Source organism: Sorghum bicolor, chromosome 3, assembly GCF_000003195.3.
Source record: "Sorghum bicolor cultivar BTx623 chromosome 3, Sorghum_bicolor_NCBIv3, whole genome shotgun sequence".
NCBI lineage: Eukaryota > Viridiplantae > Streptophyta > Magnoliopsida > Poales > Poaceae > Sorghum > Sorghum bicolor.
The window spans coordinates 46,933,836-46,960,530 of NC_012872.2; the positions used below are offsets into that span (position 1 = coordinate 46,933,836).

At 39.5% G+C, this 26,695-nt stretch overlaps 1 protein-coding gene across 1 annotated transcript; it reads right to left on the reverse strand.

Annotated features, from left to right (window-relative positions):
- LOC8074973 (callose synthase 7) lies at positions 6,093 to 25,570 on the reverse strand. The gene is made up of 42 exons (XM_021456965.1): positions 25,081 to 25,570; positions 23,080 to 23,180; positions 22,544 to 22,641; positions 22,355 to 22,439; positions 22,150 to 22,266; positions 21,927 to 22,058; positions 21,708 to 21,797; positions 21,487 to 21,572; positions 21,151 to 21,283; positions 20,335 to 20,454; positions 20,171 to 20,247; positions 19,344 to 19,410; positions 17,350 to 17,457; positions 17,147 to 17,264; positions 16,704 to 17,035; positions 16,568 to 16,620; positions 16,439 to 16,499; positions 14,791 to 14,872; positions 14,195 to 14,244; positions 14,035 to 14,121; positions 13,852 to 13,935; positions 13,638 to 13,720; positions 13,476 to 13,557; positions 13,238 to 13,401; positions 13,027 to 13,150; positions 12,827 to 12,927; positions 12,648 to 12,732; positions 12,422 to 12,573; positions 12,029 to 12,138; positions 11,799 to 11,921; positions 11,650 to 11,718; positions 11,386 to 11,551; positions 11,205 to 11,310; positions 10,535 to 10,657; positions 10,357 to 10,472; positions 10,146 to 10,229; positions 8,838 to 8,950; positions 8,529 to 8,758; positions 7,256 to 8,053; positions 7,124 to 7,174; positions 6,859 to 7,044; positions 6,093 to 6,696 (listed from the first exon to the last, which is right to left on the reverse strand). Exons 1-42 carry the CDS (start codon positions 25,286 to 25,288, stop codon positions 6,343 to 6,345), a joined length of 5,709 nt encoding a protein of 1,902 aa, XP_021312640.1. The 5' UTR covers positions 25,289 to 25,570; the 3' UTR covers positions 6,093 to 6,342.

Below are 26,695 nucleotides of genomic sequence, written 5' to 3' on the forward strand. Positions count from 1 at the left end.
TGAGTGTCAGGTTCTTCCTCTCCACAACACCATTTTGTTGTGAAGAGTATGGAACCGAGAACTCATGCTTGATGCCTTCTTTATCAAGGAAAGCTTCAGTGTTGGTGTTTCTAAACTCTCTTCTGTTGTCACTTCTCACTTTCTTGATCTTCATTTCAAACTTACTTTGAGCTCTTCTTACAAACTTCTTGAAGATCCCTTGGGTTTCACCTTTATCTCTCAAAAAGAACACCCAAGTGAAGCGAGAAAAATCATCAACAATTACAAAACCATATTTGTTACCTCCAATACTTATATAAGCATTGGGTCTGAATAAGTCCATGTGAAGTAACTCAAGTGGTCTTTGATGTAGTCATGATGCTCTTAGTGGGATGCTTGTCTCCAACTTGCTTTCCCGCTTGACATGCACTGCAAATTCTATCTTTCTCAAAAGAAACATTTGTTAGTCCTAGGATGTATCCACCTCTTTGAAAATCGGCCAAGTTCCTCATCCCAACATGAGCTAGACAGCGATGCCATAACCAGCCCATGCTAGATTTTGCCACTAAACAAGTCTTGGACCCCACTCTACTAGATGAGAAATCAACTCCATAGAGCTTGCCCTTAAGTTGACCCGTAAAAGAAATAGAGGAATCCGACCTTCTAGAGACTTCTACACCCTTATCCGTAAAGAGATAATTGTAATCCTTCTCACAAAGTTGTGAGATGGACAACAAATTGTATCCCGACGAATTCACAAGTAATACATTTGAAATTGAATTATCATTTGAGACAGCAATTTTACCCAAACCAAGGATATCTCCTTTACTATTGTCACCAAAGACAATCCTTTCACCTGCAACTTGATTTGATTTAAAGGATGTGAACATGTTCTTCTCTCCGGTCATATGATTGGTGCATCCATTATCAAGCACCCATTTTGGTCCACCGGAGGAGTATTCCTACAACACAAGATTAAGCTTTTGTTTTAGGTCCCGAGATGGGACCTAGGGGGTTAGAAATATAAGACTTGGGCACCCAAACACTCCTTAAGATTTGTCTCTTCTTAAGGGCACCCACATACTTCACAACAATCTTGCCATCCTTGTCCCAACAACACATGTAATCACAAATGTGATTGCGTGAAATAGGCACTTGTTGCTTGGGCACCTCCACTTGCTTCTTCTTGATGTTCTTGTTGTTTGTAAGTGGAATTGTAGGAGTAGCAATATTGTTCACCTTGTCAATAAGGTCAACAAGAGGCACACTCTTGTTGAACTTCACACAAGCCACCCCATTTATCATGTTTCTTCCATTGGCCTTACCATTATACCTATTGTAACCGAGGCCATCCTTGATTATGGGGTGCCTTGATGCCTTGAACACATTTGCCGGTTGCTTGTCCTTGCACTTGCAACCAATCTTGACAATTGTGTTTAATCTTTGGATCTCCTTGTCCTTCTTTGCTAGCTCAACAAGGTTAGTAACACAAGCATTTATATCAACATTTAAGCATCTTTCACAGCTTTTACTTGTTGAAGCTTTGGAATCCTTGGAAATGGTAGAGGTGCTAGTCCAAAGCTTGTCATAGTTTAGTTCAAGCTCATGATATTTCGTTGTCAAGCTTGTAAGGCTCTCTTGAGCCAAACTATGATCATTCTTTAGGCTAGCCAAAGAGTCATTAAGTGAAGAATGTCCCTTAGACAAATGATCATTAGCATCTTTGGCTAAAGACAATTCTACACTCAACTTATCAGCCCTCTCCTTTTCCTTGGAGAGACATGCTTCAAGTCCTTGGTTCTTCTCCCTTTCCTCTAGGAGCAATTCCCCTTGCGACTCAATGCATGACTCAAGCTTATCTTTAGCATATATTAGCTTTAGGATTTTAGTTGCAGCAGCTTTACCATATTTCTTAATGAGATTTGATGCATAGTTTTCATCATCTTCATCATCACTATCATATTTACTAGTGGTGTGAGTGGGAGAGTCAAATTGTACCTTATCTCCTCTTGCCATGAGGCATGTAGGAGTGTCATGGTCATCGTCGGAGAGGTTGGCGAAGAGTCTAGGTGATGAAGAAGTGTGGGTGAAGAGAGAGGTCGATGAAGCATTGTTGGTGAAGATGTTTGTTGAGGAAGATGCCTCTTGTATGGCGAGGGCAACCATACTCTTCTTCTTATTGTCATTGTCATCATCACTGTCACTGTCAGATTGTCATTCTTGACCTAGATGTGCTTCACCTCTCTTCTTGTCCTTATACTTCTTGTCACCTTGCTTGGTGTATCTTGACTTCTCCTCTTTGTTAGGACAATCGGCCGCAAGATGGCCGGTGTCACCATACTCATAGCAAAACCTCTTCTTGTATGGCTTGTTTCCTCCATATCTCATCATATTATCTTTCTTCATTCTCAAGTAATTCTTGTAGTTTCCCACTAGCATAGCTTGCTCTTTATCAAGATCATCGTCATCATTATGCTTATGCTCACAACACTCTTTGTTGCAATGACTTGACTCACTTCCATGTGATGCCGTGAGTGCAATGCTCTTTCTTTGATTGATTGTCTCCTTAGCTTCATCATCCAAGACTTCATGATGCATCAATTTTGCAAGCATCTCTTGAGGTGTGATCGTATGGTAATTGTCTTTCTCCATAATGACGGATGCAAGCATATTGTTCTTTTTGTCTATACACCCTATATATCTTTCTTGCTGCAGAGTTGTCATCCCATGTTGTTGCTCCAAGTGCTCTAATTTGGTTGATCAAGGACATGAATCTATCAAACATGGCCTTTGTTGTTTCTCCCTCAATCATGCAAAAATTCTCAATCTTACTTTGTAAGAGTTCAATGTTTCCAACTCTTACACTTTTCTCCTTCAAATGACACCTTCAAAGTGTCCCAGATTTGCTTTGCATTCACCATACCATTTACTTTGTTGTTGTCCTCCGGAGTGAGGCATTGCAAGATCAAGGTGGCTGCCATTGCATTTAGGTGAAAGTCTCTCTCATCTTCAAGTGTCCACTCATTTGGATCTTACGGCGGATTTACTCCAATGTCCACCACTTCCCAACATCTTGCGGCTATGAGATGTAGCTTCATCCTATGAGCCCAATCGGTGTACCTTACACCATCAAATGGAGGTGGTTTTCCAGGATTGATCATCGGCAAGGTTGGATTCTTGCTTGAACCATCATAGTCAAAGCTAGCTTTGTTGTCGTTCTTTGATGTTTTGCTACTATCTTCATTTTCATCTTTGCTACCCGATTCATGATTCTTTTTGCCTAGGAGCTCTCTCATCTTGTCAAGCTCTGCTTGCATCTTCTGCATTTGCTCTTGTTGCTGCAGCTGCAAGGATGTAGTGATCTGTGCTGTGATTTAATCAACAATTTGCTTTTGTGCTATTGGATCCATCTTGGCCAATGTTGCTCCTCACGCGGTGAAGCGTTTGTACGAGGAACCTAGCTCTAATACCAATTGAAAGGATCTAATTGGCCTAGAGGAAGGTGAATAGGCGTATCTTAAAAACCTGAAACTCAAAAACTCAAGTTGCGGAAGTTAAATGCCTGCCGGTACTACCGACAGTTTGGGCCGGTACTACCGGTGTAAGACAGCCAGTACTACCGACGCAACTGTTAGTACTACCGACGCCCTATGAGAGCTACAAAATCAGAGTAGATTGAGTTTTGATTTCAGATCTGAGAGTTACCCCACTCTCCAAGATGTAGTAGAGGATGATGTTGAAGTTCCCTTGGCTAGGTTCTTCTCCAAAACGTAGATCGACCCTTGTTCACCTATGAAAGGGAGTAGAGAGGAAGAACACGAAGAACACAAGAACAAGGGTAGTCGATGCTACCTCCACAGCAAGACAAGACATTTTTCCCGAGGTTCGGCAATCCCCACGAAGGAGTTCCTACGTCCCCGTTGTTGAGGTGACCACGAAGGTCCGACCACTTAGGTCTCCTCCCTCAAGCAACCACACAGGTTAGCTCAAGATTTCCACTAAGAATCAAAGGGTTATACAAACACTTCGGGGTGCCCTCACAAATGAATCAACACGGGCAACCACGAAGAACGCCTAGCCGGCTAGGGTTCCAAGAACCCAAGAGTAACAAATGCAAACCAAACCGGCAATACGAAGAAACCAAGTGCTCAAGTCACAAATCGAAGCTCCCAACTCTCTAATCTCACTTCTCTAGCTCGAATCTCTCAAGGAGTGAAGTCTAGGAGCAAAGAGGGAGAGAGAGTGGGTGAGTCAAAGCTTGGAGACTATTTTCTCAGATCTAGAGTTGAAGGAATGGGAGAGCTAACGGTTAGAAATGAGGGAAGAGCTATTTATACATAGGTCCCAAACAACTGTCGGTACTACCGGGGCAACCACCGGTACCACCGGCAACCTCAGATCTAACGGTAAGAAGTTTGTAAGATTTGCGAGAAATAAGTCTATCGGTACCACTGGGCTTTTGTCGGTACTACCGACCATTGCCGGTACCACCGGCAGTTCAAATCTCCGCAACCAAAGTCAGCGCAGATTTGGCCTGCCGGTACTACCGACGTTTCACACCGGTACTACTGGTGCTGGCCGGTACCACCGGCCCCAGCCCGGTACTACCGGTAGTTCATTTTCTCGCAAAACTCAGGAGAAGGGCTGGCACTGCCGGTACCACCGGCCCTGAGGGTTCGTACTACCGGGTCACCCTGGCAGAGAAGAAAATTCCTAGTTGTTTCATGCGTGCAAGTGTGTCTCTCAAGCGCAAGAGCTAAGTTGACCTGAGCACTCTTATCCTCATCTTACCAACTCAATTTGCAGTGCGGCGTTTCCTATAACTCAAGCAAAGAATAAAAACTTTGTAGCCACTTGAGTCGAAACACCGTTCATCCATTGGAAATTTAGGGGTGCTATAATTCACTAAATGTTTTCGTTCAATTCCATCAATGGACTAACACCTGTAGATTATGCTTGATAAACATGTTAGTCCCTAATTTGGTTGTCATTAATTATCAAAACCCACACCGGGGGCGAATGCACTTACACCCTGCCACTGCTCCCTGGCTCGCTTTCAGCCGGGTGCACCACCCCCGCAGCTAGGATGAAAACGGTACGAATATTTTCCAACCGTATTCGATACCGAATTTATTTAGAGAGGTTCAAATCTGTTTGTATCTGAGTCCGAATATTCAACATCCGAATACTTAAATCGTATATTTATGATGTCGACATCCAATCATATCTTATCCGACATGATTGACAATATCCGTGTTTGAATCCGACTAGAAATATGAAAACAAATATGATATCAGATATATCCGTCCATATCCGATCCGTTTTCATCCCTACCCGCACCCGATGTGGTGTCGTCGCTTGCCCAACCCACGAGCCACAAAGCACGAAAAGTGTGGCAAGACAATTTATTTTGTTTCGGCTACTGGAAATATTCCCTCTTGGGTGTTGGGATGAACCCAACGCCTATGAACTTCAAACCAAACACCCCTAAAAAGAGGTCCAACCCAACCATTTGAACCTATTCACTTGTATGAAATAATGAAATGATGGTTGAAAATACTGTTCCTTGATTTGTTATAAAAAAAACACTACTAAATACCTGATAGATTCAACAAATAAGCTCAAGCAATCATGACATAGAGCGACCAAATTGCCGTCAACCATATCTCACGACAGTGAACCTTATTGCTATTCTCAAAATTAAGTTCCAGCCTTTGCATTGCCCTAGAACGAAACATGATCACTAACTTCGGCCTCAACAAGGCTCAAGATCGTAATGGCCAAACTAGCATCTCTTTAGATACAACGGATGATCCTTCAAAAATGATCATAACTTGACAAGATACTAAACTGGTAAGAAGCTTCAAATAAATATTGACATCGTGAATTCAAGTATCGCAAGAGCAAATATTCGACAGTAATAATCCATATAAATCATGCATTCATCAAGAGAAACACAATCTGTGGGAGAACTAGTTGGCGAGTGAAGGCAGTCAAACCAAAATGATCGTCTATCATGTCGTTGATGGAAAATGTGTCACGTCCCGATTGCAAACCGCATGATTGCTACCAACATGCAATGAGATGCTATGTCCAACACTTCAAAAAAGTTCTGGATAGAAACAAATAACACTTACTTTCAACACCGACAATCAATCAGATTCCAAAGTATACGTGCAAACCAAATTGAAACAACCAATGAATATGAATTGAATTAAGAGGTGAAAATCCAACATACACACTCAAACTGTGCGATTCCACTTTTTCAAACGACGAACATACTTGATACTACACATGATAGCAAAGGACAATGGCAACGATACCACATGGCACAATGGAATGGATCACTCCGTCACAAAAGCATCAGTCGCTCCTTGTGCCGCTACCGTTCTGCCCAGCGAGGATCCTAGAGATCTGCAGTCCCCTGCTGAAGGCCTGGTTGAAGAGCAGCCGTGTCTGGAACTCAGAGACGAAGGGGAACCATGAAAGCACAGCAATGGGCAGGAAGATGAGGAGCCCCATGGTGTACTCGTACATCCTCGCCATCTCCTGGATGGAGTCCCATGGTCCCATCTTCCTAAGCGCAGCACCAGTCCTCTGCCTGAACTTGGCACAGCAAGGACCTCTGCATGCACCACCAGTACCATATGGGCAACACAGCAAGTGAAGTGGCTCTATGATCAACCTCCGAAACAGCGGTCCACATAATTGCGCAATCTAAAGCAACAGAAGGTGGCACGAACATGAATCAGAGAATAAGCCAACACATCTAAAAACAGAACACATCTAAATGAAGATTAACATGAGTGATAAGTATCCTATGGCAAACAGCAAGTAACTAAAAAAAAAGACGTGTGGAAGAACCCAAGAATGGCTCACCAGAAGAATAAACCACCCAGTGGGAATGAATGCCAAGATACTGGCGCCAACGTCCGCGACAGCGAGATCAAAACCAACAAATAAAAGGACAAGCAAACCGATGAGCACAAGGAACACAATGCCCTTGAGGATGCGGAACACTAGTTGAAACCTTGTAACAAACTTCTCTCTTCCCAATGAAACAACCTGGAACAAGGGAGCATACTCGCTGTAAACGCAGTATCAAACAAAATAGGATGCACTACAAGACAAAGCAGACTGTTACCTTTAGCGACACAAGAGCAACTGCTATAACCAGCCATGACAGTGCATATACCTGTTGGAGAAAGTAAGCATTAAGTTAACTGAGCTTCAAAATGAAGGTTAAAACAAGGGCCATTCTGAGCAGATAGAATACCAAGAAGCTTTTGTTGCCATGCACTATGTGCAAGTGGTAAACAATACCATATTGATAGATCAAGAATCGCAGGGAAAGGATGAACTCCAAGAGCAAGCTTCGAATTGTTGCATTCCTCAGGTGGTCATGTTCACTCACCCACCAAGCCTCCCAACTTTGCTCAGGTGCTAATCCAATACCACCTCTATTGCCCATCCACTTCCACCAGTCAATCCAGTCATCAACAGTCTTGTGCCACTCAAAGCAGGATGGGTTGAAAATAAAAGGTGCAAACAGCCAACAGAAAACAAGGAACCATATCGAAACAGTGACGTACAGATACAAACTTGAGCTTCTGTATGAACTCCCATATGCTAGGTAAACAACCAAAAGAATAAGCAGCTCCAGTGCTTTCACAAAGTGACTCCGGGAGTACATCCGATAATTCTCAGCGAACTTCGCATGCCGCACAACAAACCCTCTCCCAGTAGCTCTATACTTTGCTCCACCGTGAAGTATTGTCCTGCCATAGTAGTGAGTCTTTGTTCCAAGATGAAAAGTGAAGAATACAGGAGCTAGCTGAAGTTGCATAATCACAAACTCTGCCAGTGCTCTGCCAAATCCTTTCTCCAGGCCAACCTCCATCATCATTGGGAGAACGAGCAACATCCCAAGTTGGAATACAGATTGAGTAGCAAGTGCATTTTCAAACGGTTTGATGTTTTGGATATTTGGATCTTGGAGTATTGACTTTTCTAAGCCACTCAAAACAAGGTATAACCTCCCATATAAAAATACATACACTGTGAGAACAGCCACCTGAAGGTAATATACATGTTTAAGTCAACTCATGAAAATTATAGAGCGAAGATCATAAAATGCATCAAGATTAGTGTACTACATGCTTCAAATAATACTCTTTATAATCTGTGGGTTTTTGCTTTCAGAAAACAACAATAAAACACATTAATCATTTTTTATACAACATGCAAGCTTTATATGAATTATCTGATGTAAATAAATAAAACATCAGGGAGCACACTTTTGTGTCCCAGTCCCAGCTTAATATTGTGCAAAGTACTGGTTTCAATCTTTCCAAAAACATACTTTTCTAATGGTTCTAACAGTGAGAACTTTTGCATGTTTGATTGCTCAAAAGTTGAAACTCCAAAGCCCAGATATCATCTTTTTTCCTTTTGTAAAAAGTTATAGGGTGAATCAATCTGCTTTTCTACTTTCTGGAAGTTGTATTTGTCAGTTACTAAGTTGATAAGTCCAAGTATGAGACTCATACCATGCTATTGAAGTAGAAGCCAACTGTGGTAAAATACAGAGACAGCATCCTGTAGAAATCAAATCTGTGTCCTAGTCGATAAATATCACGACATAATGTTTGTTCACCATTTCCGTTTGCCACCTTGGCCTCAAAGTTGGATATTTGGTTCATTCCAACATCACGCCCTTTGCCCAATTGTATGTATTCATGATGCGTAACATTTCCTTGACGCAGGGTTGAATTGAACCCTTTGATGTCAATATAACAACTGTGAGCTTAGAGGACAGAAATAAGCAACTTAGCTTTTGCAGTCTCAGGAAAACTAACCGGCAAATATATCCTCGCTAAGGTTGATAACCTTTGATGCCTTGCTTATGCCACCCCTTGTCAGGTGAAAGAGTCTATCAAAAACATCAGGATGGCCATAATGGAATCGTACCCTGAATCAGAAATTTGTTAACTTACACTCCAATATTAATGTGGATTTCCAAAACAAGTTAGAACAGGAGAATTCAATGCTACCACATCTGAATTCTACCACTCCCATAAATTACTTAAACTGAGAATTTACATCCTATACTTCATAAGTCTCCATATGAACTGCAAATTATCTCATACCATCATACCACTATTTTATGTGAAAATTCTACCTGGCATATATTTGAAAATGGTAAATTATACTTCAACAGGTAGCAACATGTGATAATTACAAAACATATCTAGCCACAGCATGATTTCCTCCAAAATTTATAAATCAAGATAACTATAACCAAAAGACTAGACATTTTACATGTTACAACTGATCAGCTCCAAGGGTGTGGGCAATGTAACAGAACAAAAGGTTTGCTTTTTGCTCATGGCATTTCATTAATAGACAGCAACGCTTTAAACATCTGCTGGGGATAAAGTATTTTAATTATGATAGTGTATTGATTCAGTCAGAGTGACATGCAAAACTATAATTGCAACATTATGAATCAATCATTTCACAAAGTAAAACATACAGGATATTAAGCCAGTACAACTACATGGTCAAATGAAGACAACAAATAAACATAGAATTCATCCCCCAAACTTCCAATTTTTATCTTTTCTCCATTAACATCACTTTCTCATACTAATGCTACAAATCTTGTACTAAGTACCCAAATGGAAGGTAGCTAGAGGTACATCAAATTGATCATGTGGAAGCTTGAATTGTATTTTTGGTTATCCCAAAAAATATGCTAGGCTATACCAATGCAGCAGGCAGAAGCCGAAGGGCCTGCTACAGAGCCACAACAAGCTCTAGTTAAAACAATGCTTAACAGAGCCATCAAGTTTAATGAGAGCAGCTTGACAAGACCATAATTATTGATGCAATTAGCAGATTGCACATCTACCTGCAATACATTGTCTACCTGTCCTGCAGTTAGTTGGGCTATGTTTATTCATCATCGAATATTGTTCATATAATCTATTCATAAAAGCTATGAGTAAACATCAGAAAATCTTAAAACTTTATGGGCAGCATGGGAACGTTCAACAGTTATGAGTTCCTTGTCAAGATCACAATCAAGGACTACATTCATTGTAACAACTAAGATTTATACAAGATGAAAGTTTGTTAAATTTTGCAAGAGAGAGGAGCCATACTTAAGAGGGTTGGCAAGAACACGTTGTCCGATAGTGACGAAGCTGGTCTCCTGGCTGGACATAAACCAGGCGAGGGATGAAACACTACATGTCAGGTGACACCAGAATTACATTAGCATTAGACCACAAATTTAGTTATTCAACAACCTGTAAGAAAAAAAAATGAAGGCTCACAAAGTTAGATAAATTGGTAGGAAATAGAAAAACCAACCTTCCTGTAAATATATGCTCCCGAACACCCAATATGGTGGGCTCTGACTTTCCATGTGTAAGAAGGAACTCTTCCAAGAGATTTCTCATTTTAAATGCTTCCTCTAGATAGTTATCCTACAGAGCAGAAAAATGTAAGTCCGCTAACTTGAAACCTATTACAAAATTGATTACTGTACCTGGTTCATGTCAATTGCTTGAAGTGCTTCTCCTCTAGTGAAGATTATGGCATGATTTTGATTATTAGGCTTGCCTTCTCCAACTTCTGTTGGTTTACCAGGGAGCCTTATCCGGTAGATTTCCTGACAACAAAATAAATATAAATCGTTTCTAATACACCAGCAAGGCAGCAACACTAATCAGTTTAATATAACCATGTTCTCTGGCTAAATGATAGCAAGACAAAGCTACAGTTATTCAAGGTCTACATTCTGTTGCATGCATCTTTTAAGTTGAAGGACTAGTTCACATACTGAACAGTGAATGAAGGATATTCAATCAAAGATGAAGGACAGTTCACATACTGAACAGTGAATGAAAGATATTCAATCAGTTGTTATTTCCCTTACAAATCTTTTTTTTCCTCAAAGCATCTTTGCAACAAGAAGAAATATACATAAGAGTACTACAACACACCGCCGCCACCAACACACACAAACAAACAGGCACACACACACACACACACACATGGACACGCGCAATCAAATTATGATGTTAGCATAGTTGCATTGCCTACTAGTCCAACATGTGCTAGGAATCGTGAAAGTTAAATGTAAAAATGAATATAATTGTGGTTACTGATATGGATAGGAAGTAAATATTTAAGTTCATGCAACATAATGTCAGTACCTCATCATCACCTTTCACAAGAACAGAGTAATATTGTTTCTCTATTTTGCCATTTTGTAATTGTACTTCTTTCTCATCGATGTAAGCAATGCGCAATGCTGGATACCTGTATTTTTGCATATGAAACTGAGGAAAAACACAGAAAATATAATTCAAACCGGAAAAATGGTCAGGAACTTACGTCAGCATGAGGTTTAAGATGTTCTCATAGAGACCTTTTTCTCGAGAATCCTTGGATGCCTTATGCACGCCATAGAGTTGACAGGAGACAACATAAGTAAATTTAATATCAGCAATGGCCTTGGACCTAACAGCCTTAGCTCTATCCAAATCAGCTAACCCATAACCTGATAATTCAATTCATCATAGAATTACCATTGGAAACTATTTTCAATTGCATCCACATAAATAAAAATGCACATGCTCAAAGAACTATATAGCTAACCTTGGTCATTTATCATATCCTCGTAGCATTGTAGTTCGAGAGCTCGTCTGTAGTACATCATTCCTCTCACTATACATAACAAGTTAGAATAAGGTAGGTAGAGAATACACAGTTTGGTAGGTCAATAAAGGATAGGATAACCATATTACCAGTTCTGGCAAGCGTTTGACCACGGTAAGATGCCCATAAACGGATATCATCCATGTGCCCTTTTATTGACACTTCATTATCTGGCTCAACTCCAATACGTTCTAGGAAGTTCTTCCATTCATCTAGTGGGTGTGGCACGAATTAGTTCTCAGTAATATTTTCACCTAAGTCTATAGCAATATTATGAATTTTGTTTCAGAAACAAAATAAATAGGAGTCAGCAATTCACCTGGATAGATCTTTTGTAGGTAGAACAAAATTGAGATACCATCTTCATTCTTTCTATTCAGTTCATGTGATGAATAGAGTACTTCTTCGTTGTAGTATGGTGTTAGAACACTGAACATGGAAGCTTGTTAGAGTGTGATGCATCTCAAAATAAATATATAAGGGAATAAGGGAAAAGGGCATAATAGAAAAAACATTTCTGCACAGGAAATATACTTTTGATCTCTTTTTCTTATGAAACACAGATTTCAATATGTTCAATTCTGAAACAAAAATATCTTTTTGAAAAGACCAAAAGGTGTAATAACAGTGCAACTGTGCAGTAAGCTACTCTGTACATATGCACACCAACTATGCTACTTAAAATAAAACTCAAGGATGATAATATACACACCTAAATGAAATCATATCATGCACACATGGTGCTCTTGGCATTTTCATAAAAAGCGAGTTTGCAAAGAAGGTGATCCTACGGCGAGCATCCAAGTTTGTTGGAACATCCATTGCAGAATCCTTCATAGTCAACAATAAGTGCAGCCGGACAAACTGAAACCAAAACGCACTATTCAGTACGACAGAAATATTAGCATGGATTTTTGAAAAGCAGTGTAATTGCAGACCTTCTCCCTCCAAGAATCTTCCTTTATCATATTAATATTTAGATTCATGAACCTTTGCTTTCTCTCATTCTCATCTTTCAAAATGCTGCCACAATTTCCCATACAAGTAAGTATCACATTTTAAGAGGAATGTTCATACTCAAACTGTTAAAACCATATAAATTATCATAAATTTTTACCTCTGTCCATCTTTCATAAAATCACGCGTCGTAATTTCCATAAAATCTTGCAAGGCATTAACAATTTTCCTCTCTTCAACATCATTAATAGGTTCACTCTTCTGCAAATGGAAGATAGTAAGCAAAAACATAATAGTAAATATAAAGGACATACCGAGATTAATGGAAAAAGATATAGCACTAAGAATGTTACTACGTACCAGCAGCTGTAACAATTTTGCCAATGTAGCACTTACTTTGCCGATTTCTGCCATTTCGAAGTCTTCCAAGAATGTTTTATTTCTCATGCTATAAGTCACTTTTCTATCAATATCATTGACAATACTGCAATGCACATGTCAACACCATCTGAGTAACTCAATTAAGAATTAAGTTAACTCAAATTGAAATTAGTTAATTTTGTTTTTTTACTTCTGATCATTAGAGTCTAGTAGAAGGCTATTGAGTATAATCATCAAGGATTCGTAGCATTCTATAACTGCATTGTATCTGTCTCGATCAAGTTTGACTTTCTCAATAAGCTCATGCTCATCCCCTTCTTTGGAATTCATGGCCATATGGACAGCTGCGGGTACCTGGTAAATTCAAAGTCCATAAGTTTCCTAATTTTACATGTTTGGTCATTTTGTCAGATATGGTAACTATTCACCTTGCTAGCAAGGAGGAAAGGTGGCCACTGAATGATAGATAAATTGCTTGAATATGATGGAGCAATCAACATGTCCTTCTCTCTGAGACAATAAAAGAAAATCTTGTTTAACCTAGGTGAATAACATACTGGTCTGACATACTGAACTTTTAGAGTTCCAACCTGTCACTAATGAAGTCTTCCTCTCTTAAGGAATTGATGAATGAATTCCAAACGCAAAAGAAGCTTCTGTGCTCAAATGCTTGCTGGCAGTCAAGAATGACACAATTAGTCAAATACAAACAACTGGCTGCAATTTGTTCAGCGTCTTGAGGCATTGGCTAATCACAATTAAAAACAGTGCAAAAAAGAGAAGAGTATTTGTGCAGTATGAAACCTCTCGTTGTTTTGTCGCATTGCATTTACTGAAAGCTTCTGGAATTGATTTGAATCTGGCCCTCAACATGCCAAGGGTTCGTATCTGGTAAGTGGTAACAAAAAATTCTTACATACTGTCTCCTGCCTGAGAAAAAAAAATGACCTCACATATTCTAAACACATCACAAATGAGATCACTGACCTCACCCACATGACTTAGGGCACCTGAAACACCTCCGAAGACAGTGGAAAAAATGGCATACCATATTTGTGTGTCCATAAAGTAAACCTACAAGTAACAGTGGAAGGTGAAATGACTAATTGAACACCATCAGGACTCTTGTAATAATTTATTTAAGTACCATGACAATCGGTGCCCATATGGTAATGACAACACCCAGGTTGCGTGGCACTGCAAAAGCAGAAAAAATATTAAAAATACACAACTACAAATTTGTATCATGGTTACACAATAGTCTTCTACAGTCCTAAAAAGACAAAAGTTTAAGGCAAGGAAAAGGATATCAGGGCTAATGAACTTGAAAAAATGCAAAGTACAGAGGAGTTAAATAAAAATAGAATATATATCAGCAAATTCAGAAGTCTAAAGTCAGTAATATTTCAAAAAATATCATGATGCTGGACTGGTGCTAAGTCATTGCAACAGCTTCTTTGTAGGTCTCTGCTTATGGCTGCTTAGGCACCTAGTGGACTGTGGTCGTGTGTGTTTATTAGCATGTGGTGCTAAAAGTACTGTTCTAGGTTTCTTGGGGAGTAGGCTCTGCCTCTCCTTTGTTTTCTCTCTCTTCTTATTCCTAATGAAATGAGTAAATGACACGCAGCTCCTGTGTTGTTCGAGAAAAATAAGTAGCATTCACATTTTACAAACAGAACTACAGCATAGACATAACCACATGGACTATGGAACATAATAGCAAACTCATCACAATATGCTTACAGAAAGGGAAGATTTGATGCCATTCGTAGTTCCCAACTTGTTGATCAAGAATGAACTTAGTTGGATCAATCAATGGTGATATCTGTACAAAAATGATCATGAAGAGCTATTCTTAAGTTTTGACTTGAAATGTAAGAATTAGCAAACAAAATTATGCAACAATTATTATCTATGTAAAATATATTCTAGATTTTCCCACAAAAATACACATGCAAGATGAGTTTGACTTGCAGGTCTCTCTTTTTTGAGGCAATCATGATAAATATCCCATGCACTAAAACTTTTTATATACCACTATAAAGCTCATGTTTCTGAAAGTTGGAGGGTAGTGGTACAAGATCCTCTTCACCTTTCTTAATCATCTCTTAAAAACCTCAAATGAAAAAGGAAATAATACCTCGCTAACAAACAAATTAACTAAGTTTACCTCAAAACCTGCTTTCACACAAATTCCTTTCTGTGCCACTCATTGTTACCTCAGCCTCTCAGGGTACCAATTATTAAGAAAGGACCACTAGCTGAGTTGGTTTGATGGCCTGAGTAGCACTCCTGGAGTCCTGGGTTCGACTCCCCATGGGAGCAAAGTTCAGGCTGGGGCTAAAAAAAATCCCCTCGTCTGTCCCACACCAAAGCACAGGTCTTAAGGCCCGGCCCCGGTTGTTCAAATGGGCTACAGTGCCACTGGAGATGGCAAATATTCGGAGATGACTATGGAAACACCTCTCCGGATCCTAGATGTTCTCGAGCTGCGTGAGGTCTTCTTCTTAACGTAATGGCCAGGGCCTGTCTTATGCCCCCCCCCCCCTCTCCCTCCCCCCCACCCCACCCACACCCACCCCAGCAGGTCGACATATTTTGAGGTTACCAAAGGAACTAATGGGGCTACACCTGACACTCCCATCGCTGGCCCATTCTTTTTGTTAAAATTAGATGAGGTTGGCTCTCAGTTCCAATGCGTCCCAATCTCTCACTGACCAATGCAGTATAGGCTGTGTGTGGTGGCCCGGTGACAAAAAGAAGACATGTGCAACAGCTGTGTATGGTCAGCTGGTGGCAAAAAGAGCATATGTGACAACATATCTCCAGATCATGTCTCCCTATTTTCTCACTTCAAACCAAAGCCTTAAGGCTGAAGGGGCCTGGTCGAGCGTCCAGGCAAGCTTCATTGCCCAAACAAAAAAGAGTTGACATTTGTCATCAGCTAGACTAGCAAGTTGCCCAATGAATTGAGACAATGACTCCGGGCATTGTTGCTTGGCAAACTAAACTTAATAACATTTGGTACCACATAACATGTGGAATCAAATACCATGGAGCAAATTTCCACAACAAATTATTTAAACCATAGTATGAAAGAGCTGGGGATATATCCATACTTACTTTCTAAACATGACGATTTGCAATTGTACAAACTAACAAATACCAGAAAAAAATTGTTACAAAACTGGGCAATGAACTATTTAGGGGAACAGAATCATCATATTATATATGGTGCAATAGACACTCCTCATGCAAGTAATTGTTTTCCTAAATGTTACCCATTGTGCATCAGCTCAGCAGTATTAATTAAGACTATAAGTACCAATGTGTCACCAAAATATGTATTTTGCTATAACAGAAATGCTGCTTAAAGTGTGTCTTAACATACCTCAACATAGAAACTGAATGCAAGCTTGGAGATGAGCAGCACAGCCCAAAAGAAGACATACCTGTTGATTTCATTTGAATTTCGTCAATGGTAAGGGAAAACAATACTTGAGAAATATGAAGCACTTACTTAAGGATCGACAATATATCTTCGTGCATCCCACGTCCAACATACAATCTTGGCTACACGTAGCAAAATATTGTGTAAGAACTAATGATGCTCAATGCTTCAAGCAACTGTGTAAAGACAAATAGGAGTGACTGACCTGAATCCACCACATCAGGAGAACCAACACTCGCGAATTTGAGCGCTCCATGACATTCTGAAGTTGTGGCAACAAGAAAAACAAGGCAGCAAGAATATCCGGAACCATATATATGACAATCGCAATGTTATAAACTGATTCATTATACCAATTCCCAATCCAACTATTTAGGATTTTGCCAGCACCAGATGGGTATTTGATGGAACTAGAATAGGTCAATGGAAGAATAATTATCCAAGCAATGGCCACAACAAATTTTAGTAAATATCTGGCTATCTTTGTCCACTCCATACTGCCCCAGGCTTGCACAGTAAACATTATATCCAGAGTTACTGCACAAGTCAAAACTAGAAATTTGAATTATGCCATGTAAAAATATTTTGAATTTAAACATAAATAAAGTGCATGTGCATCATGATCAATGCACTAAAAAAGTAATCCACCTGTTATAAAGTTGAGTAGAGCTGCTGTGATAAAAACACTTAAGACATTTCTGAAAACAGTTCCATCAGTAATTCCAGAAAGAGATCCAGAAGAACTCCATGAAACTATGAGCATTGCCTGGAAAGTCAAGGTATATCTTCTAAACATTCACAAGGAAAAACTAAAAAAAAAAATCGTCACACACTTCAGGAAGAGGAATTACCTGGAAAGCAAGTATAAAAAACATCCACATTCGATTAAAACTTCTAAATATGTGCAGAAATGTGCGTACTTCAACAAAATTGGTCTTGGGCTTTCTTGCTGTACTGCGCTGTAAAAAAAAGGAAAAATAGTTAGAGAAGAGCACCTGACAAACATTTGGTTCAAGTTAACATGAATCTCTTGTAATTTCAAATATTTCTAATCATGTTTAATGGCTCTTTTTAGGGACAATCTATGGCTGGGGAGAACAATACCTTAATGTTTCCATGCAATTACAAATTCGATGATCATAGTCTTTCCAGGATACATGTTAGCATTGTAGAGAGATAGATAAAGATAGCATAACACCTCACACCCATTAGGGAGGGGTGACTTTCATATATATAGCCACAAGGCCATCAGTACATTTACAGTTAAACCCCTACATATATACACATCTAAAAAGCATGTCTTATAGTAAAAGCTATACGGTTTTGATGTATTACTATTTTTATAAAAAAGGTGATTATAATAATATTATATGCACCTGCTGCTTAAAGTAGCTCTAAGATAGTACTGACAGAACTGTTTCCTGGAACTACATGATGATCCAATGTCATTTCTGTAAACATCTAATGTCTAAGTGTGCAAAGGATCTATATTGTCATAGTATCTTGCACATGACAATAAATCTAGTTGCTTACAATATGAGTTGATCCATGGCATCATTCCGTGCACAAGTTAATAATTTTCTATTTGCCATTGCAAACGTCTCCAATCCGAAAGATACCGTCGCAAAAGGCCTAATCCCAAATATGCCATATGTGTTGCAAATCTTGCCCTTATTTGCCACAGCCGTCAGTTCCATTACTTTTTTTTCCATTAAATTTCTTCAAAACTGGCCATTTAGCCCCTGTCTTGGAGTTCGAGCTCACTCTCTGTCTCCCATACCTCTCTTCTGCCCTCCCATGAAGATTGACCAAGTAAACAGATAAAGGGAGGCATGTGGAGCAGTAGGCAGAGTTCCTCATCATCCTCTATCCATCTCTAATCATCTTGCTCTGCTTTTCACAGCTCAGCAGCATGAGGAAGTACAGTGCAGAGGCATCCACCTGGAGGTGCCAGCATCTGTCACTAATAGGAGTTCCAGCACCTACATGAAGATGTGCAGAGGCAGTGCAGTTTCCTCCCACCTGTGCCCACGGTGGTGGGCTGGTGGCTGCAGTGGCAGCCATGCTGCACTGCAGCGATGTCACTCTTCTGCATGGATGAGTGAGCACTCATGATTAGGGACAGTGCATGTCGCAGTGGCACTGCATCGGCTAGCTTGTCGTTAGCCACAACCCACAATCAATGCAACAAAAGTGTCCTAATGTCCTTGCTTGTTCAAGATGATTGATGAGAGAGTGAGCGTGTAGGGCATACAAGCTTGATCTCAATATTCATGCTTTGGCGCCTCTAATGGTGTGATTGTACCCAAGGAAAAGGGGCCACAGTGGAGCATGAACAGAATAGAAAGAGGAAGAATGCAGGGGCAAAAACATTTTTTCTCATGTCCGTCATGGCTTGACTGGTCAATAGTGGCAAATAAAAAGCTAAGATTTGGTCATTTGGAGCATGGATGGCATATTTCAGATTAGACTTTTTACATTGGCAATATTTTCGATTTGACTTTTTGTGATGGCATTTTCTGAATTGAAGACATTTGAAATATCAAATAAAAAACTTATTCCTAAATCCTAAGTCAAAACTAAAACACTGGATTTATTACCAGGATGCACATTGCAATCTTTGTAATGAGCACATAAATTTATATGGAGTAGGAATACTAGTTATGAGCACACTTATTCCAGATTGTATTGAGCACCTTGAAAAATAAAACTGAGCACTATACTTAAGTCATAATATTATTGATCAGACTCCTGACACTAAGTTCATACTCCATCAATGTTTAGGAGGGAGTTGCAGTGTTCCACTATACTGAAGGTAATCAAATTAATAACAACCGTTACTTACCCCTTGATAAAAGAAGTCAGAAGAAAGATCCCACGGCCACTTAAGCTTAGTAAAACATTTCTTGGACCTATGAGGAGAGAAAGAAATCACAAAGTAAATTATGCAAATTTACACTGATATTGCATAAACTATCACAAAACTACAGCTTCAAGCTTCTAATTCACGTTTCTTTTGACCTCTCTTAACACAAAACTATACTCAAACTCCAAGCTTCACAGCCCAAGCCTAAGGGCTTGTTTGGGACTGCTCCACTCCATTTTAACCAGCTCTGCTCCACCAATCCCACCATGGAGCAGCCACCAAAAACCTGGAGTTTCTGGAGTACCCTTTTAGGTGCTCCATAAAAAGCGTGGGGATGCCCCTCAACTCCACCTTTCTTCTGGAGTAGAGTTTGTGGAGCTGCCCCAGTTTGGATAGTAAAGTTGATAGAGGTGCTGGAAAAGGTGGAGCAGAACAGTCCCAAACAGGCCCTAAATCCAATACTCAACCTTGAACAAGCTCTGTTTGCAGACATGTGGCACTGTTGCGTGGGGTTCTCTTGTACACACCAGCAGTTTAACACTATCTTCGTCAATGGATACATAACATGTTTAATCTTTATCAAGTTTTTTGGTATTACCTACCCGTGAAGCAAGCATTGAAACATCAGCAAATGACGCAGTTTTAACAAATGTGAGTATGGCCTGTGGCCTGGGGCCACTGGGCCCAGACTGTGAGGTCTGTTCTAAATATTATAGTATTACAAACCAAGAAGTCAAACAAAATGCCATTGTGGAAAAAACACACACTCAGAGCCTAGGTTTGCAATAGTTTGGCTGAGAAGTTACCAAAATATTTCATTCAGGTCGTCATAATTTCTCCAAGCTGAGTGGCCTACTGTACCCCCTCTACCTTTGTGTGCTTCCTACAGGGTGAATGAAGAATAATAACTTTGTAAGCACAAGACATCTAGAAGCTTAATGTGGAGTTTTCCTGAACTTTATGCACTCACTTTTTGCAGAACCTTAAAGATAGGTTCAACGACATTTTTCAGAAATGATCCCTCTTCCTCAAACCCTGGTGGTGGTTGAAAATAGTTTTCATCAACCATGTCATGCAACTGTTTGGCCATCTGTCACATAAATTAAAATTTTGTGGCTGTCAAAGTCTTATATTAGTATTATAGTATATACAAGAGACTCAACAAATTTGCAACTACACATATATTACAATTCAACCTTATGGTGCACAATGACAGGCTGGTTGAATACGTAGTATAGTTCACGATTGAATATTAATAAATTTAACATTTTACAATGGACATTCAGTGAACTATGCTTACAACTGGACCTTGAAGTGAATTCCAAGTTTCCCATAGTTATAAGGGCTTTAATCCATCTTTTTTACAACTCTAATGTTAGGAAATTGGAGTTTAGTACAGAAACAACAGGTGAAGGAACCAGCCATAAAGAACAGGTGAAGGAACCAGCCAGCTGAAGCTTGCAGCGGCCCAAAACCAAGACTATCTCCTCTTCACAACTAACTTGAGTGCATCAGCAAAACAGCAGCTGCACCATACCAGTCCAACCAGCACCTGCACTATACCAGTCCAACCAGCACCTGCTATACTAGTCCAACACAAACATCTTGAAAACTATCATTGAAACATATGTTTATAAGCTGAATAGATCAACAATGTTCTTTTTTTTTCTAGGGAAAGACAACAATAGATAAGCCATTCTTGAGAAATAATTGAAGTTCAAAGGTTTATCTCTGGGTAAATCAGAAGGAAGTTCAAAATGCTGTTTCTTTCATGAGAGATACTTACATGGTGGAATATGTAGCACAGGCATTCAGGCATAAACCGAACATTAGAAGCCTCACCCCAGATAAGAAGATACAATCCAATGTGAAGAAGCTTCAGCTGTTGCTTCTTATGTTCTGTAACATCATGACTGATCCTACAAGACAAAATAAAATTGTAGAAATTAAAAATGGCATGTACATGCTCTTAAGAACAATGGAGGTATGAGATGCTAATGGTTTCGATAAAAAAAAAAGAAAAGAAATGCTAATGGAGGAAATGAGGAAAGATTAAAAAAAGAAACTTGAAACTGTAGGATTATTACATAATAAAGATTTGTCAAACGACTACACCACTTACATGATACTTGAGCTAATATGCAAATAGTAACACCATGACTTGTAATTTCCAAATATTTTTTTCCACAGTTCATTCACAGTATCAACCTGATAACACGCCAGATCAGTATCAGATTTCTTCACATTTGTTGATATCAAAATGTGTAGTTCACTGGTGCATAGAAAAACTTGAAACGTAAAAAAATGTCCCAAACAATGTCTTCAAAGTAGCATTGATCTTACCAAAGGATGCCCTTCCTGTCCAGCTGTTCTTGTACTAATATTTGCGAGAAGCAAAACCATGTTTTCTCTTTGATTTTCTACATTCGATTTCTGCCCAAAAAAAACATACACACCATTCAGTTCCAAAAGAACTTTTTGCCAAACAAGTGAAGGGTAAGAATGAAGACCTCCTTTGAACATATTGATGTCAGAACATGAATGGATAAAAAACGACATTACCTGAAATCCAAATGCTAGTGAAAGCCAGTCAAGTACATCTCGGATAGATTGACCCCCCTGACTTTGGATAGAATACATGTGTGGCATTGGAAGGCCATCTATGTCACTAATTGCATCCATGGCACCTCTTATCTACATCATTTACAGGGTAACAAAAATCAAAACTTACTTCTGCCTTTCACAAAAAAAGTAGAAATAGTGTTATCAAAGACGAGTGGAAGACCTCTGGAAGTTCCACAATTGCCTCAGAAGAACCAGGAAAATTGAAGGGAATAATGTTGTACTTGTAGTTCTTGAAATGACGACCATTTTCCTCAACCATTTCTGCACACCGCATCACCTAGTATAGAGTGGAAAATTGTATTGAAGAAGATGACCAAGGAAATAGGAAAATAGCATATATCTAACAAACAATTAAAACACATCACCTGAGGATCAACTTTATTATTTGTTACATCCCGTAGCACTTCATAAAGAGCATATGCCACTTGGTAATACCTAGCCATCTCCTCACTGGTTCAATATTAGAAAAAAGGTTTATTCACAGTACAACAGAGAAGAAAGAGCTCACAGGTGTACTGGTTTTACTCTAATAAAAAAGTTTATAGATTCCTTACAAGTTTCTCTGTTCCGAAATATGTCTCATACTAGCACAGTACTTCTTATAAAACTGTTGAATCTCATTTGCATCATTGCCCAGAACTTGTGTGTCATCCTGTCAGACAGAGATTAACTTCAAGTGTTCACTACTGAACAAAAGGTCACAAGTAAATAAATTTTTAAAAGGAGAAAACTGGATCAATATAAATTCGCTCAGAGTAAAGGCAGGCATAGTCACTAAATGCACATGCGTGCTTTGAATGCTAGCCAACCCTGCAAGGAATAATCTGCTATATCTGTTATGAAACTAAATCAAGAATGCAAGGGTGTCATTAATGATGAATCATGACTAGGAAACAGGAAACACTAAGTGATTAGTTTGCTCCTCTAAGAACCCAAAGGAATAAAGAATATGGTTTGGCAACACACACTATTTCCGATGGTAAGATACAACTAAAGTAGCAAGGAATATGAATCATAACTAAGTACGAGTGAAGAAGACTTAGCTAGTGTGAGGATAGGAAGATATCAAAGCAACAGAAAACTATCTTACCTGGTCCAGCTTAATTGACATGTAAGTTTTGAACTGTCGAACACCACGTTGGGTTGATGATGGGTCCACTGTTTGAACTTTCTTGAAAGCATATTTGCGACCTTGATAGTCCAATTTCATATCAGAATAAACTCTACTATGTGGCACATAAACAGATGAGACAATAACAGATACATGTTTTTAAAAGGAGGAACTAAAACCTTGATGAAGTAGAGAAAAAATGAGCACATATCAAAGCTGTGCATGATACAACTAGATATACAATGTCAATCAAACAGATTAAGAGTTAACTTAGACAGCTTGTGCAGGATTTGCACAGTATACCTAGTTACTGTTTCTAAAGTAAACAATTACATAAAACTTTTTGCAGGGAGTTTAATTCAATAAGTTATGCACATTCCACAAAAACCCATCTGCGTTGTTTCAACATAACTGGTCCCATGCCTTTTCCCAAAAAGGTAGTGACAGTCTTGGCAAGCCAACTTAAAACCTTGCCCCTCTTCGGGGGGGGAACCCCAGGTTCTTTTTTAGGGCCCCTTTCCATATTTTTTTTTTCCCTTTCCATTGGGGTTCATGTGGGGTTTCAACTCTATCCAACACCAACTTGCTTGGGATTAAAAGGATTTGTTGTTGTTGTTGTTGTTGCACCACAAAAAACCTGGCAGAACCTACTGGAGGCAAAGCTGGTCCTTGGTCCCCCCCCCCCCCCCCCGCCTACTGCCATGTCCTCCATTTGTTCCACAAGATAGCTTGTATTATGTAGAGAATCTACTATTATTCTTTGCACAAAGCTCAAAAATAGATTGGTTTGTAGACATATTGTGCAAATACAACACATTTGCAACAACAGCTTGCAAAAAAAAATAACATACATTGATTTTGTTGAACAAACAAGTACAAACTATTAGTAACTTGAATTGTTTGCCTAATAAAGTAGTATGTATTGGCATGAAGGACCCCATAAAGCAATTGAGCATATATCGCTAAGGTTTCTGAATGCAATATGGATTTACATCGAGGCATCATCCTATAACCATACAAACAAGGACAGATCCTTTATGTCAAAGTTACTGGATAAAGAGCAAATTGTTATTTGTTTACAGCAATCATGGACTTGAGACACAAAAAAGTGCAAATCCAGGGTACATTGATTTAGTGTTGAACTGGCCCATTACCATTTTATATAAACCAAAGACCAAAGGCTTCGCTTTATAGAAAGCATAGAGTTTTTGCTGGGGAAACCAGCTTTACAAGCAAATATACAGATTCATTTAAAAGTGCCCAAAGCACCACACTCTCAGCTCCCACCAAAGAAACTACCCAAGTCATTACATAGAGCATTGAACAACAAAACCCAGCAAAAGATATCACAAAACCAGACTCCAGGACCTGATAAGAGAACTACATCACTAATCTTGGGTGTTTTGCACCAAATGGCCCATTACCATTTTGAGTAGCACTTGTTCTTAATGGCATCAACAGCAAGGTAACACCTCAAAATCTCAACTAAACAATGTAAAAGTACTCCCACCATCCCAAAATAAGTCTCCATTTCGCAGTCTGAGGAGTTAAACCAATCTCAACTTTGACTAGATTTAAAAAAAAATACTATCAAAATTTGTATATTTAAATAGGTTTACTAGAAAAGATGACGTGATTAATCTAATGGTCCTTATTTGGTATCACAAATATTATTTTATTTTTTTGTATATATTTGGTCAAAGTTCAGATTGCCAGATGGAGACTCAGACTCGTTTTAGGAATGGCCGTTTTAGGTTGGAGGGAGTACTTGGCTGCAGAGCAACATATTTGTCACATCTACTGGTAAGTGGTAACGTCATTAAGGTTTGGGATGTGGCATTGTTTAGTCTTGTATAGAGATGGAAATTCTAGGTAGAAATAGAATCCCCAACCAACTCCTGTAGCTACCACATTGCACTCGGGGACGAGAATGATCCATATTGGGAGGCAACGCGGGGCACCGCGTGACTGACTACTCACAGAGGAATGCGACGCGCGGGTTGTACGGCTCAATCTCGTCGGCGGCGCGCAGGAAGGGCATGACCTCGGGGGCGACGGCTCCGGGCACCGGCTCCCCAGCTTCCGCCATACCCTCCGGCAGCCTCCGCGACGCCAGCGTCTGCGCCAGCGCGTCCCGCCTCCGCCTCGCCGCGCTCATCGCGGCCGAACTCGACGGTCCCGCCTCCATCGCCGCCACGCGAGATTGTGATGGTGGTGATGATGATGAGGGCAGGGCGGTCGGCGGCGGCGCGATTTATACGCCATTGGAGAGAATGGGGACTGACGGAGGAATGGAGGAAGGGGATGAGGTGGAATGCGGTTGCCGGGGCGGCGGGGCAACCGCAGTATTCGTATTCGACCACCTGCCGAGGAAGCAAGGAATTCTGCCCTCCCCTCTGCTGGTGCTTGCTTGGCATAGCCGCGTGACGGGGAGAACTGGAGAAGAGACGAAAGAGGAATGCAATCGCTTTTTCGAGGCGCGCTGATTTTGGCTTGACTTTCTCCGCTCGGTCTCCGAGCTGCGGCTGCCCCCGGGCCCCGGTGCCAGTGGCCAGATGGGTCCGGGCGTCCGGTCGAGCTGGAAAGAGGAAAAAGCCTGGCGCCATTGCCGCCCGTGGGCGGTGGCACGTCACCGTGGCCGCTGTATATATGCTTCGTCCCAACGTTAAGGCCTTGTTCAGTTCGGAAAAAACATGTTTTTTTTTTTGCTACTGTAGCACTTTCGTTTTTATTTGACAAACATTGTTCAATCACGGAGTAACTAGGCTCAAAAGATTCATCTCACAAATTACAGATAAACTGTGCAATTAGTTTTTATTTTCGTCTATATTTAATGCTCCATGCATGCGACCAAAGATTCGATGTGACGAGGAATCTTGAAAATTTTTGCGAACTAAACAAGGCCTAAGACGTCCTCCGAGGATTCCCTTGCTTGCCTGATATGATAAGTACTACGTTTGTTTAAATTTTTTTGTTTTTTTTCTTTTTTCTTTCCTTTTCTTTTGTTAGTTTCTTTTCCTTTTCCCTCTCGGTCGTTGCTGTTAGTTTTTTTCTTTTTTTCTTTTTCTTTTTCTTGCTATATTTTCTTTTCTTTATTTTTTTTCTTTTTCTTTCTTTTTATTTTTTATTTTTATCCTATTTCCTATACGTTAGTTTCTCTTTTTTATTTTATATTCTTTTTTTATTTTTCTATTTATTTTTGTGCTTCATTTTTATTTTCTTTTTTTTTGTTTTCTATTATTCTTTTGTTTTGTATCTTTTATCTTTTTATTATTTTCTTTGATATTCACGTGCTAATGTTCTATTTTTCTCTTTTTTTCTTTTGATATTTTTTTGTTTTATTTTATTTTTTAATTATGTTTTCTTTTATTTATGTTTTATTTTCTTAATCTTTCTGTGTTATGTGTTATTTATTGATCATTCTAAATTCATAATATACATGCAATGTTCTGAAATGTATTTAGTGTTCACATACTATACTTAATGTTGTTCTATGATATATCTGGGATGTTCACTTAGTATACATGTGATGTTCTAAGATGTGTTTAGTGTTGTTCACGTACTATATATGCAATGTTCTAGGATGTATTTAGTT

Excerpts from the sequence above, each read along its gene's own strand:
- LOC8074973 (XM_021456965.1), bottom strand. The coding sequence starts at position 25,288 with ATGGAGGCGGGACCGTCGAGTTCGGCCGCGATGAGCGCGGCGAGGCGG. Across the intron at positions 11,719-11,798 it reads TCAAACGCTTGCCAGAACTG|TGAGAGGAATGATGTACTAC; the intron begins GTAATATGGTTA and ends TGTTATGTATAG. Across the intron at positions 8,054-8,528 it reads GCTTCTACTTCAATAGCATG|GTGGCTGTTCTCACAGTGTA; the intron begins GTATGAGTCTCA and ends TATTACCTTCAG.